At 62.7% G+C, this 14,192-nt stretch overlaps 1 protein-coding gene across 2 annotated transcripts in view; it reads left to right on the top strand.

The window, feature by feature from the left end:
* The window catches only part of GTF2IRD1 (GTF2I repeat domain containing 1), a 95,697-nt gene that overhangs the window by 32,416 nt on the left and 49,089 nt on the right, over positions 1-14,192 (top strand). For both annotated transcript variants that reach the window (XM_032872411.1, XM_032872410.1), the window contains exons 3-9: positions 643-784; positions 2,990-3,145; positions 4,644-4,827; positions 5,486-5,793; positions 6,769-6,858; positions 8,405-8,488; positions 12,480-12,663. In XM_032872411.1, coding sequence (XP_032728302.1) covers positions 643-784; positions 2,990-3,145; positions 4,644-4,827; positions 5,486-5,793; positions 6,769-6,858; positions 8,405-8,488; positions 12,480-12,663 — 1,148 coding nt within the window. The remainder of the gene's footprint in view (positions 1-642; positions 785-2,989; positions 3,146-4,643; positions 4,828-5,485; positions 5,794-6,768; positions 6,859-8,404; positions 8,489-12,479; positions 12,664-14,192) is intronic.

The raw sequence follows: 14,192 nt of genomic DNA, 5'->3' as shown, positions 1-14,192 counted from the left end.
GGCAGGCAGAGAGCTTCCGCCGACAGGTCTGGAGGGCTGAAATGCTGGTGGTCTTGGTTGCAAGGCCCCCGTGGTCGGGCTTCCTGTGCAGCAGGCCTGCCAACCCCTCAACTCGGGCTGCTGGAATGACCTCTCTGTTTGTGGACCCACATGCGATACCCCGGGTTAGAGATCCTTCCTGCCTGCTGGGCCTCGCTGAGTCCCCACAACCAAGCCCCCTGAAAGGGAGCTGCACTGCTGGTCCCTGTTCTGCAGATTGGGCCCAGAAGGGGACGGGCATGCGTCAGTCCCACAGCAAGAAGCGGCTGATGGGGGATTGAAACCTGTGTCTGTCCGAGCCTTGGTTCTCCTGCCCCCCGCCCCACAACCTCTCCTCATTTAGGACTTTATAAAAACCAAAGACAGGATTGTGGCCCAGTCCCGAGCAGGAAGCCCCATTAGAGCTAGGAGGACCAGGAAGGAGGGAAAAGCAGAGGTCTTGTGTCTGTGTTCTTCTCGGGGCTCCCTGACGTGGCTTCTCCCTTGACCTTGGCCAAGCTTTGGGGGGGTGGGAGGCATTCAGTCCTTCCTCCTGCAGGCTCCGACTGAGAACCGTGGTGGGGGGACCTCCCCCAGGCTCACACACCCTGCTCCCTCCCGCAGTGCTCAGCGCTGTCCAAGCTGAACGCAGAGGTGGCCTGTGTCGCCGTGCACGATGAGAGTGCCTTCGTGGTGGGCACCGAGAAGGGGAGGATGTTCCTGAACGCACGGAAGGAGCTGCAGTCCGATTTCCTCAGGTTCTGCCGTGAGTACCCCGGGGCTCCAGTGGGTACTCACGGCAGTGGGTCTGCGGTCCCCGAGGGCGGGAGCCCCGGCGTGTCTCTGGGTCCCCAGAGCAATGCCAGGGTGCCCTGTGTCCGGGGCTGTGCAGGCTTCCCAACGGGGCACCATCGGGGCATGACTCTTCCAGCAACCCTCGGTCCCCAGAGACCGGGTGACTCCACCGCGGGGCGGGCCAGACCCAGACACGTCCATCTGCTCGTTGACAGAAGGGGACCCTGAGGCCCAGTGTTGCCCGGCTCCTGTGCGTCTCTGATGCAGTGCCCAGGTGTCCTTGTTCAACTGACACTTGTTGAGCCCGGGCTGTGTGCGGCCCGTGGTGGCTCTTGGGGACAAAGGGACTGAGGACACCGGCAGAATGAGTGGTTAGTGGTGATCAGTAGAGCTTTGGGCGAGGCCGCGTGCTCTGTTCGCTTCCCCAGCAGGTTCCAGAAGCCACACTAGTGTACGAGGGAGAAACTGAGGCACAGTGAGCCTAAGCCGCGTGCCCAGGGAGGCAGAGCCCCCAGGTGATGGAGGCCAGGCTTCTGTTCTGAAACCCGTGCTCTTCCTGCCGCACTCCTTCAGAATCGGGGGGGAAGGGGGGCGGGTGCAGCAGGATCCTTCCTGCCCCCGCCCCCCACCTGCCGGGAGCCCTGCCGGGGATGGGCTGGGGGGGGTCCTGGTCACTTGAAAAGGAGAGCAGCACTCAGAGCTGGGAGCCGGGAGCCCCGAAGCGGGGGGGTCGTTCGGAAGCCCCCAACTCCTCAACACTCTGCTGGGGCCTGTAGACCCGCCTAACCCAGCCCCTCCGTCTGCGTCACCCCTCCGGCACCCTTCACCCTGACGGCAGGCGGCACCGGCCCAAGTGCCAGCTCACCGGCTCTGTACACGTTCTCCCCTCTGCCTCTGTGCCCGCTGTCCCCCGACCCGGGAGGCCCTCCCTCCTTTCCTCGGCCGGCAGACGTCTCCCCAGCCTCCGTGTCCACGTTCCTCCCTCCTGGGGCCCTATCTGCGCCCCCCACCCCTAGACGCCAGCCCTCTCCCCGGACCGGCCCAGCCCCTGTGGTTACTCCCCACGCTGTGCCAGCTTCTCGTGCCCTGAATTTCCATCTGTGCCCCCGGTGAGCGCGTTAGCTTCATGTTTTTGGTGGGTTAGGTCCTACAGGGTTCGGGGCTGTCCCCCAGGCTCTGTCCTGGCTCTGCCACCTGCCAGCTACTGGGTCTCAACCTCCTTGTCTGTGAAAGGGGAGGGCCCCTGGGGTCTGGAGCCTAGATCAGGCATTTCGGGGAAGGCTGGCCCCCCAGCACCAGGCAGGTCATCACTGGGGTCCAGAGGCTTCCCCAGCCGCCCCAGCCCCACCCCCACTCAGCTCTCAGAGCCTGTCCCCTCTCGACGGGTGGGAGGGGAATGGCCCAGGGTAGAATAGACAGTGGCAGGCTTCTGTGGCCCCCAGTTTGCCAGGCGGGGGCCGGGGAAGATGCACCTGGCTTCCCAAGCCTGGCAGAGCTACTATTTTTAGTCCCGGGAGCTCGGCCGGTTTATTTCAGGCTCCGCAGATCCCGGGAGGGAATCAGGCTCCCGACTGCAAGGGGGCCTTCAGGGCCCCATCTCGTCCCCTTTCCCATGAAGTTTCCATCATCTCCCTTTCCAGGGGTCCACGGACACTCCCTGGCTCAGCCTGGCACGACCCTGCCTCTTTGTAGCCCCCTTGGCCTCCTGGTGGGGTCCCCATCATCTCCTCACGGGGCAGAGCAGCAGACCGGGGCCTTGACTATTTAAGGCGGCGTCAGTGTCCGAGGACAGAGAGGGGTGCGTGGAACCGGCAGTGTTTGAACCCCAGTTCTGAGCCGGGCCAGCTGGTCTTCTGTGAGAGCTGACACCCTGAGGCCCAGAGAGGCAAGGGACTTGCCCAAGGTCACACAGTGAGTTGGAGGTGACCAGGCTGAGACCCAAGCCCCGTGTTAGGCTCCGGGAGCTCCCAGATGAGCAGCCTCGGCCCTGGGCAGGGGGTTGGGGCCGGGCCCGCTCACTCGTCCCTCATTCATTCCTTCCTTCCTTCCTTCATTCATTTCCACTCCACGTTGAGTGTCCGCCACAGGGTTCCGCGTGGGGCAGGGACACCTCAGCTTGCCGGGCAGGGGGGAAAGACAGGTGCTCATCCTGGCCCGGCTGCTCTGTGTCCCACAGGCGGGGCCCCCTGGAAGGAGCCGGAGGCAGAGCAGCCCAAGAAGGTGTCGCGGGGCGACGGTGGCGGCCGGAGCATCCCTCGGGCTTCCCTGGAGCACGGCTCGGACGTGTACCTTCTGCGCAAGATGGTAGAGGAGGTGTTTGATGTTCTTTATAGTAAGATCCTTCCTCATTCCATTTGGGGCCCCCAGGTGGGTGGGAGCCCCAGTCCCCATCCCGCGGAGCAGGCCCCTCCCAGCCCCCTGCCGTCCACACCTCCCCGGGCCCGCCCTGGCCTGCTCTTGCCAGCTCCCTGCTGTGCCCACCTGTCCTGTGACCAAGGGCATCTTCTGACCATGGCCTCGGGGGCTCCCTGTCACCCTCCCTGCCGCAGCTGGGCTCTGCCCCGACCCCAGCCCTGCTGCCCTGCTGCCCTGCCTCGAGAAGCCACTTCCCCTTCCCCAGCCCACTCTGGCTCCATCTCACACCTCACCTCCGCGCCGCTATGCCTCTCGCTACGCCTCTGTCCGGCGGACCCTGCCTTGTTCTCTAAGGCTCAGATCTGGGAAGCCCCTGCTGCTGGCTTCGTGCCCCCTTTGGGGACCCACTGTGTTGTGACCTCTCACCAGCCCAGTGCCCTCTGGGGCTGGGGTCTGTGCCTGCCCCCTCCGCAGCTCAGGCGATGGGCTGAGGCCCGCAGGGTGTTTGTTGAATGACTGAGTGAGCGCTAACTTAACTCGTTAGCCAAGTCCTTCCTCTGGGGCTTGGGGGAGGTGGGCAGGCCTGGCCTCTGGCCCAGTGGTAGCTGTCACGGCCTCCCGGTGACCTTGGGCTCTGTGTGGAGCACAGGTCTGAGCGAGCTCCTGCCGTCAGGAGGAAGGGGAGGCCCAGGTGGGACGGATGCCCAGAGGCCCGGCGCGGGCACGCCGGCCACCCCGGGATGGGAGGACTTGTCACATGTGGTTGGCTTTGCCAGCTACAGGGTTCGTGCCCTCAAACCCCCCCCCACACACACACCACTGCCCGCTCTGCCCCGCCCCCGCCCCCCAGTTGCCCACCTCGGGCGGCATCTGAGGTGAACGGCCTCTTTCTGGCTCCGGGAGGGCTGCAGTGTGGGAGTGACGGCAGGTGTTCCTGAGCCCAGGCCCCTTGGCTGTGTCCCCCCCTCCCGCTCAGTCCCCAGGGAGTCTCCCCTCCACTCAGCCCTTCCTCATCCCTACCTGTCCGCTTCCCCTCTTTCTCCGGTTTTCTCCCTCCTCCCTTCCTCCCTGTGGCTTTCTCCCCTGCGATCTCTGCGCTGCCCTCCTTTCTCTCTACCGGGTTTCCTCCTGAGCTCCCGCCCGCAGCCCTGAGCCCCGCTCTCCCCTCCGCCCGGGTGCCCAGAGAGGACAGAATGGCGAGAGAAGCCAGGAACCCCGGACATGGTGGGGGGGCCCCAGCCTCAGGGCACACAGAGGGGCCCATCCCCAGCACCCGCCTGCCCCACTTGGCCTACAGAGCCTTCCTTGTTCTGTGTGAAGTCCGCAGGGAAGGGGCCCGTGGGATCCAGTTTCCCGGGAACCCGGCGCCGCAGGGAGGGACTCCACATGGCCCCAGCTCCGGGGCGCACCTGGCCCCCGCGCCAGCCTGGCTGCCCTCTCATACTAGACCCTCTCCTCGACCCCCTCCCCCACAGGCGAGGCCCTGGGAAGGGCCAGCGTGGTACCCCTGCCCTATGAGAGGCTGCTCAGGGAGCCGGGGCTGCTGGCCGTGCAGGGGCTGCCCGAGGGCCTGGCCTTCCGGAGGCCAGCCGACTACGACCCCAAGGCCCTCATGGCCATCCTGGAGCACAGCCACCGGATCCGCTTCAAGCTCAAGAGGTAAGTGAGCGGGGCGCCTGGGTGGCTCAGTGGGTTAAAGCCTCTGCCTTCAGCTCAGGTCATGATCCCAGGGCCCTGGGATCGAGCCCCGCATCGGGCTCTCTGCTCAGCGGGGAGCCTGCTTCCACCTCTCTCTCTCTGCCTGCCTCTCTGCCTGCTTGTGATCTCTGTCTGTCAAATAAATAAATAAAATCTTTAAAAAAAAAAAAAAAAAGAGGTAAGTGAGCCGTCAGCCTGGGAGTAGGCCCAGAGCCTGGTTGCTGGACCGTGAGGGCCAGGCCAGGGCGGGCCAGCGCAGGCGGTGGGGTTGGGGGTTGACCTGCTTCCGTGCTGGCTTAGCCACCTGAGGCCACTTACCCCGTCATGGGAGGGGACTTCAGACACCCATGAGGGACCCCGGTTGGCAAACTCCCAGTCTGGCGATGGAGGTGAGGCATGCTCCCCCGGGTGGGGGTTATGAGGGAGGTAGGGGCCGAGGGGCAGGGCCGGGCGCCTCCAGTGGCCCAGCCTTGTGCCCGTGGCCACATCACATCCCTGCCCTGGGTCTGCACCCCGCCTATAGAATGGGGACCGGCTCCCCACGGTGTACCTCGTAGGCCGTCCTGTTGTTCAGAGGGCCAGGTGTGGGAACCTGACCCGTGTCCTCTCCATCCCCCAGGCCTCTTGAGGATGGTGGACGGGACTCGAAGGCCCTCGTGGAGCTGAACGGTGTCTCCCTGATAGCCAAGGCCTCTCGGGACTGCGGCCTGCACGGCCAGGCCCCCAAGGGGCCACCCCAGGACCTTCCCCCCACCGCCACCTCCTCTGTGGCCAGCTTCCTGTACAGCCCCGCACTCCCTAACCACACCACCAGAGAGCTCAAGCAGGAGGCGCCCGCCTGCCCACTTGCCCCCAGTGACCTGGGCCTTGGCCGGCCTGGGCCTGAGCCCAAGGCCGCTGGGGCCCAGGACTTCCCCGACTGCTGTGGTAAGCTGCTGCTGGGACCCTGTGTCCGGGGGGTGGGACAGGAGTCACTCCTGCGGGGGGTGGATCCCTCCCTGGGCAGATGGGGGTGCTCAGGCACACCCCAGGAGGAAGGAGACATGTCGGGACAAGGGGCTGAGACCAGGAGATGTTTGAGGGGCCCCTACAGAGGAGCCTATGGAGGGAGTAAACAGTCAAACCGGTCACAAGCGTTTAACGAGCGCCTGGGAAAGACCTGGCCTGGATTAGGGGTCCCGAAAGCATAAGAGAAGGGACAGCTGGGTGTGAGGAATATTTCTCTTCTACCCTGGCTCCTCTGCTTAGCGGCTGTGCCCCACAGCAAATCTCTACCTCCCTGAGCCTCTGTTTCCTCGGCCTTAAAGTCGAGATGCCAGCAGGACCCCTCCGAAGGTTATTATTGTGGTCAAATGACAGGGCAAGTTTGAAATGCATGTTCCCAGGCCCTGCCGCCATCCTGCTAGATCTGAAGCTTTGGGGGCAGCTGGGGGCCCAAGTGTCTGTGTATTTAAATCTGCCAAGTGGCTCCAGCGGGTGCTCGGGCTTGACAGCTGCTGTGTTAAGGCACAGCCCAGTGCTTGGTACACAGTAGGTGCTTATAAGTTGCACTTACTGTTAGGAGAAGGAGAAAAAAGGACTTCCCTCCCCTCCTCCCCACCCCCGGCCAAACGGCGCGTTGAGCAGCGCGATGGGACTTACACGCCTAAACTGGGGTCCCACGTATCGTCGGGCATCCTGACTCTGGCCTCCCTGATCTGCCCTTCGGACAGCAAACTCTGCTGAAGAATGCCTCAGGCCTCCGGGCAGGGAACTTGCCCTGAGCTTACGACCCTAGGTCAGAGCTCTGAGTTCTCCTTGATGGATGAGACTGTTACCCCAGAGCCAGCATCTTTGCATCCAGGCCAGATCGGGGTGGGGGGGCCCCCCCTCGAACGTGCGCCTTTCCTCTCCCTTGTCCAGGACAGAAGCCCCCCGGGCCTGGTGGTCCTCTCATCCAGAACGTCCATGCCTCGAAGCGCATCCTCTTCTCCATCGTCCACGACAAGTCAGGTAGGATGGTGCCTACAGCAGCGCCGTGACCAGAGTGGGGGTCCGGGGCTGAGGGTGCTGCTTCCCGAAATGGAGATGTGTCTGCTGGGCCTTTGCGAGAGAAGGGAGGGACGGCTCTGCACCAGTGGCTTGGGAGTGAAACCAGGGTGTAACAGTTAGGTGTTGCTGTGTAACAAACTGCCCCAGGACTTAGCTTACACCGGCAAGCGTTTACACGTTGTCGTTTGGGCGGGTCTGGAATTCGGAAACAGCTTAGCTGGGTGCTTCTGGCTCAGGATTTCTGTGTCACGAGGTTGGACTCGGGGTGCTGGCAGCGGCTGCTGAAGGCCATCTGAACTCCACCTCCTGAAGACGGGAGGGCCACAGAACTATGTGGACGGGTTTTACAAATACCACCCTGTTATTTGGGATTCGTGGATGGGGATGAAGCAAGATTGCCTGGCAGTGACACATGGTGGGGATCTCGGCCTCACCTTCCGTGAGAGGCTCTTTAAGAAGATGTCACCCCCTGAGATCAGAATGGAGACCCCCGCGGCCCCACGCGGGGTCCATCCCTGGTGCAGTAGCATCACGGGAGGCTGTGGTGGGCAAGGGGTACCAGCCGCGTGCTGGGTGCTTGCTGGGTGATCTCAGGCGAAATGCTCAGCCTCTCTGAGCCTGGTTTTCCGGCCTGAGAAGTGGGAATATTGTCTGTGCTTCAAAGCTGTCATGAGGGACGAACTGGGATGTAATATATAAAGTATTCATCACAGATAAGCCCTTAATAAATTAAAGATGGGGAACGCCTAGGTAGCTCAGTGAAACATCTGCCTTCAGCTCAGGTCATGATCCCAGGGTCCTAGGATCGAGCCCCGCATCGGGCTCTCTGCTCAGCGGGGAGCCTGCTTCCCCCTCTGCCTGCCGCTCCCCTTGTTTGTGCTCGCTTTCTGACAGATAAATAAAATCTCTTAAAAAGCAAAAATAATAAATAAATTAAAGGTGGCATTTATAATGGTGTTACAATGAACCAAATGATAGCTCTAGTTATTAATAGTAAGTGGAGGCAGAGGCTTTGTTTCCGGGCAAGAGACCAGCAGAGCTGAGGGTTTGAGGGAGGCCACCGGGCCAAGGCCGGGGAAGACCCAGGAAGTGCAAAGCCTGAGGGTTAGTGCCTTCGAGGGCAGGACTCGGCGACTCCTCTCAGGGAGCACCCCCTCAGACCCCCTGCCTGTGTGGGGCAGGAGACACCCAGGAGGGACAGGCTGAGCCCACATCGTACGCACCGACCCCAGGGCCCAACAGAGGCAAGAGAAGAGAGCCGGAGGGGTGGGGGAGGCCCTCCGAGCACCCTGGATCTGGGCAGGGTTGCCTGCCGGAGGAGGCTGGGTGTCTGAGGCGGCAGTGAACAGAAGAAGAACTCCGTGGGACTCTGGGGGCCTCCAGTGTGGCCGTCTCCGGGGCCCAACCCCTGCTAGGAGGATCCTGTGGGGGAGGGGAGGGGGAGGCGGCGGGGCCGTGCCGTCCCTGCCCGGACCCACCCTCCCTCGTACCTCCTGTGTTTTGATAGAGAAGTGGGACGCCTTCATAAAGGAAACCGAGGACATCAACACGCTCCGGGAGTGCGTGCAGATCCTGTTCAACAGCAGATATGGTGAGTGGGCGGCGCGGCCCGCCGTGTGGCCCCCAGCAGCGTGTTGAGCATCTCATTACGTGGCAATCACTCGTGTTCCCTAACATGACAGCGGGAGCCATATGCTGGTACCGGCGTCTGGGGAGGGGGCGGTTGTGTCAATATTTCCCTTCCAGACTTTTCCAGGGGGCGGGACTGATGGCAGAGCCCCAAGCTGGACTCACCTGCAGGTCGCTGGTTGGGGGGCTGGGGGGGATGACACCCTGCAGAGGAGACCCAGGAGAGTGGCCGCGGCCTCATGCTCACAAGTCCCCCACAGACTGCGCCGTTCCTTGCCTCCCTTGCCTTTGTGCCGGGCCCCCCTTGCCTGGCGTGCCCTTTGCGTGTCTGGGGAGCAGACTGCCACTGGTTCCTCGAGGCTCGGCCCGGGCCATGGGGCTCCCAGAGCCCCAGTGGGCCCTTCCCTGTACGTGTCCCCGTTTGACGTGCCTTGTCTGTGTCTTCCTGTGTCCTCGCCGGCCCCTCTGTGTGTCCCCAGCACCCAGGACAGCGCCAGGCTCAGAGCGCATGTCAGCCCTCTCTGCCCATGGGGCGAAGGGAGGGCAGGGACGGATGCCACCCAGGCCTGCCAACGGAGAGGAGGGGCAGGGACCCTGGGAGCTCCCTGAACATGCATGGTCTGGGAGGAGCACTGTGCTGGGAGTCCACAGCCGCTTGCCCCAGGTGACCAAGAGGAGTGGGCTGCCTCCCTCTCTAGCCTTGGCCTTCTCGCCTTAAGCAGAAAGGACAGGGTGGGGCTTTTGCCTCTTCCCTTCCTTCTCTCTCCTTCCGTCCTTCTCTCCTCTCCTCCTCTTCCTCCCTCCCCTCCTGCCTTGCTAAAGGAAAACCCTCTCTCTAATGCTTCTGACACCCAAAGGGGGTTTTCCACGGCAAGCAGTGCTCTGTCTGGGTGGCCTCTACAGTTCGGTCACGACACCGGAATGACGCAGAGCCTGCAGGTTAAGGACTCGGTCCCACAAGATGACCCCAGGGCATTTGCACTGCTGTCCCACTTGGCTCCACATCCACGGTTCCCACGACAACCCCCCGCACCAGGTTCGGACGGTCTGCTGGAACAGCAGCTAGAACCTGGACACGCTTTATCTGTCTTTAGCAGTTTATTATAAAGGATACAGATGAGCAGGGAGATGATGGGACACATAGGGTGAGGTCCAGAAGGGTCTCAAGCACCAGAGCTTCTGTCCTGGTGGGGTTTGAGGTGCACCCTCCTGGCACAGGGGCAGACCAACCCAGAAGCTCTCTGAAGCCCCTCGTTTAGGGTTTTTATAGAGGTCCCATGAAATAGGCAGGATTGATTAAAATGCCCCCCCTCCATGATTAGCTCAGTCTTCGCCCCTCCCAGGAGATAGGGATGGGGCCGGAAGTGCCCACCCTCTCATCAGGTGGTTGGTTGCCCTTGCAACTGGTCCCCATCCTGAGGGCTCTGGGGGCCCGCCCCTCCTTATCATAAATTCTGGTGGGCTGAAAGGGGCTTATTGGGAAAAACAGGACTCTCTCCTCAGCTGTATCACTCAAGGAAATAACCGGGAGTTTGGGAACACTGAAGACCATGCGACTTCTTAGGTCACCTGTCACCCTTTCCCCCTCCCCTCTTTTCTCTTCTCACGCATTTACTGGTTCGCTCACTTATCAGTCACAAATTTTAAGCATCCCGCTCCTTACCTTGTGCCAGGCCCAGAGGCCGCCGCTGATCTCAAGGTGCTTGGCAGGTGTCAGGAGAGGTGTCTACAGGTGTGTGCAGCCGCTTGCAGTAGGACGGAGTAGTGTACAGTAATACACAGGGGTGGGGGCCCTCGGAAAGACAGGGCAGCTCAAAAGAAAGTGAGGTCTCCCCAGACTTGAGGAGTCAGGGATGCCTTCCTGGAGGAGGTGCCCTTTGATCCGCCGTGGGGCTTTGGCAAGCTGTGCCTTGTGGGTTGGGGTGGGGTTGAGCAGGAGGTAGGCTCCGGAGGCCTCGTGAGGAGTCTGGGATGGGCTGAGCACCTTTGATTACCTTTGATGTGGTCTCTCCAGGGACCCAATCCTCCCCTCCCCGTCTCGTCTAGGCAGGTGTGAGCTGGATGGGAATCTGGGGAGGGCTGGCTGCGGCTGCCTTGGGAGCGTTCTGCCCCAGCCAAATTGGCACAGCAGCCGCCCGTCTTCTTGCCTATTGCGTACTCTGGATGTGTCCAGAACGCTGAGCCTTTTGCCATGCCAGCCCTGGCCTCACCCCGTCCAAATCCAGGGAGGAGCACTGGACTCGAGTGGCTGAGGCCTTGCCCCTTCTTGGGCCAGAACTTCCCCTGCAGCTGCGCTGGGGAGAAGGAAGTTCCCCGGAGGCCTGGGGATGTCCCTGGGGGTGAGGACCTCGAGTGGCAGCCAGCAGCATCCCGCACACCCTAGACTAATGGAGGCTGCTCCCGGCTCTGCCCTTCTGGTCACCAGCTCTGGGTGAAGGGGCCAGCAGTGCGGCTGGGGGTGCAGCGGGGGTGGGGGATGAAACAGGGAAGAAACGGGGGATCCGCCGCCTTTAGGAGGCCTCCGGAACACTGTCACCTGGGAGGAGGTTGAGACTATGAGGGACGGAGGCTCCTGCCTGGCGGCTGCAACTTCACCTTCCCAGGGAGCAGAGGGTGGGGGTCAGGCGGGGTCACCTTCTGTCCACCAGGCATCCTCGCGGCGGAAGAGACAGGCCCAGCAAGTGACATGAGCCCGAGTGGAGACGAGTGCACGCAGACTCACCGGAGCCATCGCTCGGGGCTGGGGCTGGGGCTGGGGGGTGGGGGGAGAAGTGGTTTGACAGCTGTTGAGACTTCGAGGGTTTAATTTGACAACGAGCTAAGTGTGGCTTCACAGTAGGATCTGGCTGCCAAAGCCACCAACGCAGACCTGGCTGCATTAACAGGAAAACAGTCTTGACGACACGCCAGGGAGGGCCCTGGGCAGCTCTGCCCCGTCCCGGCCAGGGTGTGGCCACGAGGGAGGCCAGCTCGGGGCTGGCACTTGCCGGAACACAGGCAACGCGTCGTGTGGACGGAGGAGTGAGGCCAGGATGGGGAGGGGCCCGAGGAAGGGCCCCGGGGACGCAGGACCCTTGCAGGAATCGGGAGGGACGAGGCAGTGGGGAGCCTGGCCAGGTCTGGAAGGAAGAAAGGAACGAGTCACCACTTCCTAAGCCCGGATTCTGTCTACACTGCCGTTGGCAAAGTTGTCAGTGTCTCGTTTCTGTCTGTGATGAGTGAGAGGAAAGCCAGACGCCTCCCTGGAGGAAAGAGCATATCTGGGGGGCTGGAGGGGTCCTGCTGAGAAGCTTCCTCCAGCCTTTTTTTCACTCATGGGGTACAGGGAGCAGCTAGCCTGTGTCCCATCCTATCTGGATCCCAGGCGTGGAGCAGCGACCGCCCCCTGCTCCCGTGGAGCTGACGTTCCGGACAGTGGACAAGCGTACAGATGAATATGTTTATGGTGTCGGGTCACAGTAAATGGGGTATAGAAAACAGAGCAGGGTATGGCAGAGAGATGGAAGGGCTGTTGTCGGCTGATGAGGGGACATTGGAGGGGACGCTTGAATGGGGAAAGGGAGGGAGAGAAGTGAATGGTGATCTGGGAGAAGAGTATCTCAGTAGCCGGAAAAGCATGTGCAAAGGCCCTGGGACAGGTGTGTGTCTGGCCTGTTAGGGAAGCAACAAGGAGGCTGGAGAGAGCAGGGTAAGCTGAGAGGTGAAAGGAGGGACCTCAGATCAGAGGTGATGGCGTCCTGGTCACATGGGGCCTCATAAGCCCAGGTGGGACTCTGGCTGTCGCTGAGGGGGATGGGAGCCTGTGGGCAGTTTCCAAGAGGAAGTGACATGCTGCTGCATGGCCCCCTTGGTGCAAGGAAGGGGGCGGGGGAAGGTCACGGTGCCCACGGCCCTGGGGCCCCGCATGTCCCGCCGCTTCTGTCCCATGCTCAGCCTTGCCATTGCCCTTCCAGCGGAAGCCCTGGGCCTGGACCACATGGTCCCCGTCCCCTACAGGAAGATCGCTTGCGACCCGGAGGCTGTGGAGATCGTGGGGATCCCGGACAAGATCCCCTTCAAGCGCCCCTGCACCTATGGGGTCCCCAAGCTGAAGCGGATCCTGGAGGAGCGACACAGCATCCACTTCGTCATTAAGAGGTACGGGGTGGGGGGTGGGGCCCGAGTTTGGGGTGCCGGGGTGTCTGGGTGGGGGGGTGTGACAGGGGTGAGGAGGGGGCAGGGGCTCCCAGGAGGCGATGGCTGCGCAGGGCTGGAGTGAAGGGGTTCAGACCCAGCCAACAGAACAGGCAGGTCTGGGAGGGGGTTTCCGGCTCCTTAACCTGGCAGCTGTGCGGGGCCCCCCCACTTCCTGGCCCCTTCTGAGGCCTGAACGGGAAACAGAGGCACAGAGCCTGGCCCAAGCAGGCACCCCATCGGTTCTTTGTAAGAGGTGTTTTCCTCTCCCTAATGAAGACCTGAGGCCTTTGAACTTACTGCCATTGGAAAGGGGCTCTCCTGAGCTCAGGTGGGGCAGGTCGGCTTCTCCCCTTCACACCCACATGGGGCTGCCCTCCCTGCTGGGGGCTGGACGCCCTCCCCGCCCTCCCAGGCAGCCGGCTCCCCTGACGCAGCGGTGGGTGGGTGGGAGAGGGCAGACAGGATGCTCTCCGGAGCAGCAGCCCTCCAGGGTGGCTGAGTTTGGTGTGGGGGGCGGGGAGAAGCGGGGGGTGGGGTGAGTGTGGGGGAGGGAGGCCGCTACCGCCCATCCCCCAGCCTCTGCTCCGGACTCTGACAGGGGAGTTTACTGGTTGGACCCACCATCCAGGAAGCATCAGGGCCTCCGGGCAATGCCCAGACTGCCCGGGACGCTTCCTCCTAATTGCTTAGAGACGGAGGGGTGGCCAGACCCCTGCCTCCGGGCAGCGCCGCCCCGGCCCCCTCACAGGCATGTGTCCGGAGCCCCGTGAGGGTGCGCTCCCGGCGTGTGCGTGTGCTCACGTGTGTGCTCGTTAGACTAATGGCCGGAACTGAGGGCAAGGACTGTTGGTCTCATCGCTGAATCCCCAGTGCCCTGAACGGCCCCCAGGATACCGTAGATGCCCAGTGTGTGCGTGCGGGGCTAATGCAAGGAGGCCGGGTGGGGGCTGGGGATCTGCTCTGAGAGCACAGCGCTGTTCTCCAGCCATGGGAAGGACCTCTGTGGGGTTGCTGGAGGCCAGAGCGGGGTTGCGGGGGTTGGGGGGTGAGCAGCAAGCCCCAGGGGTGGGGAGACTCAGGAGGAGGCCTGGCATAGGTGGGGGCTGGCGTGGTGGGCGGAGGGAACGAGGTGGCTGCATTTGGGCTGGAATCCGAGCTGAGCCGGGTTTGCCGGCTAAATGTGGGAGCGTGGAGGGGAGCACGGAGGCCGGGATCACCCCGTGTGTCTGAGTGTACGATTGGGGAAGCAGGGGTGCGGTGGGAAGTCCACGCGGGGTGTGCTGACTTGGAGATGCTCCAGAGATGGGATCTGAGCGTTGTCAGCCTGGGCCGGGAAGGGCTCACCAGGGAGGACACAGCAGTGGGAAAGGGGGTCCCCACTGACAGGAGGAGGAACTTCTCCCCTGCTCCCTTGTGGCAGTGGGACCGCCTCTGCGCCGTCTCCTGTGCCCTCACGACCCCGACTGTGGGGTCCCACTTGACAGATCATT

Source organism: Lontra canadensis, unplaced genomic scaffold (genome assembly GCF_010015895.1).
Source record: "Lontra canadensis isolate GAN:19392208 unplaced genomic scaffold, GSC_riverotter_1.0 scaffold45, whole genome shotgun sequence".
In the NCBI taxonomy this organism is placed as follows: domain Eukaryota; kingdom Metazoa; phylum Chordata; class Mammalia; order Carnivora; family Mustelidae; genus Lontra; species Lontra canadensis.
Note: the sequence above shows the minus strand (reverse complement) of the source record. Positions and strands in the feature narration are given on the sequence as shown.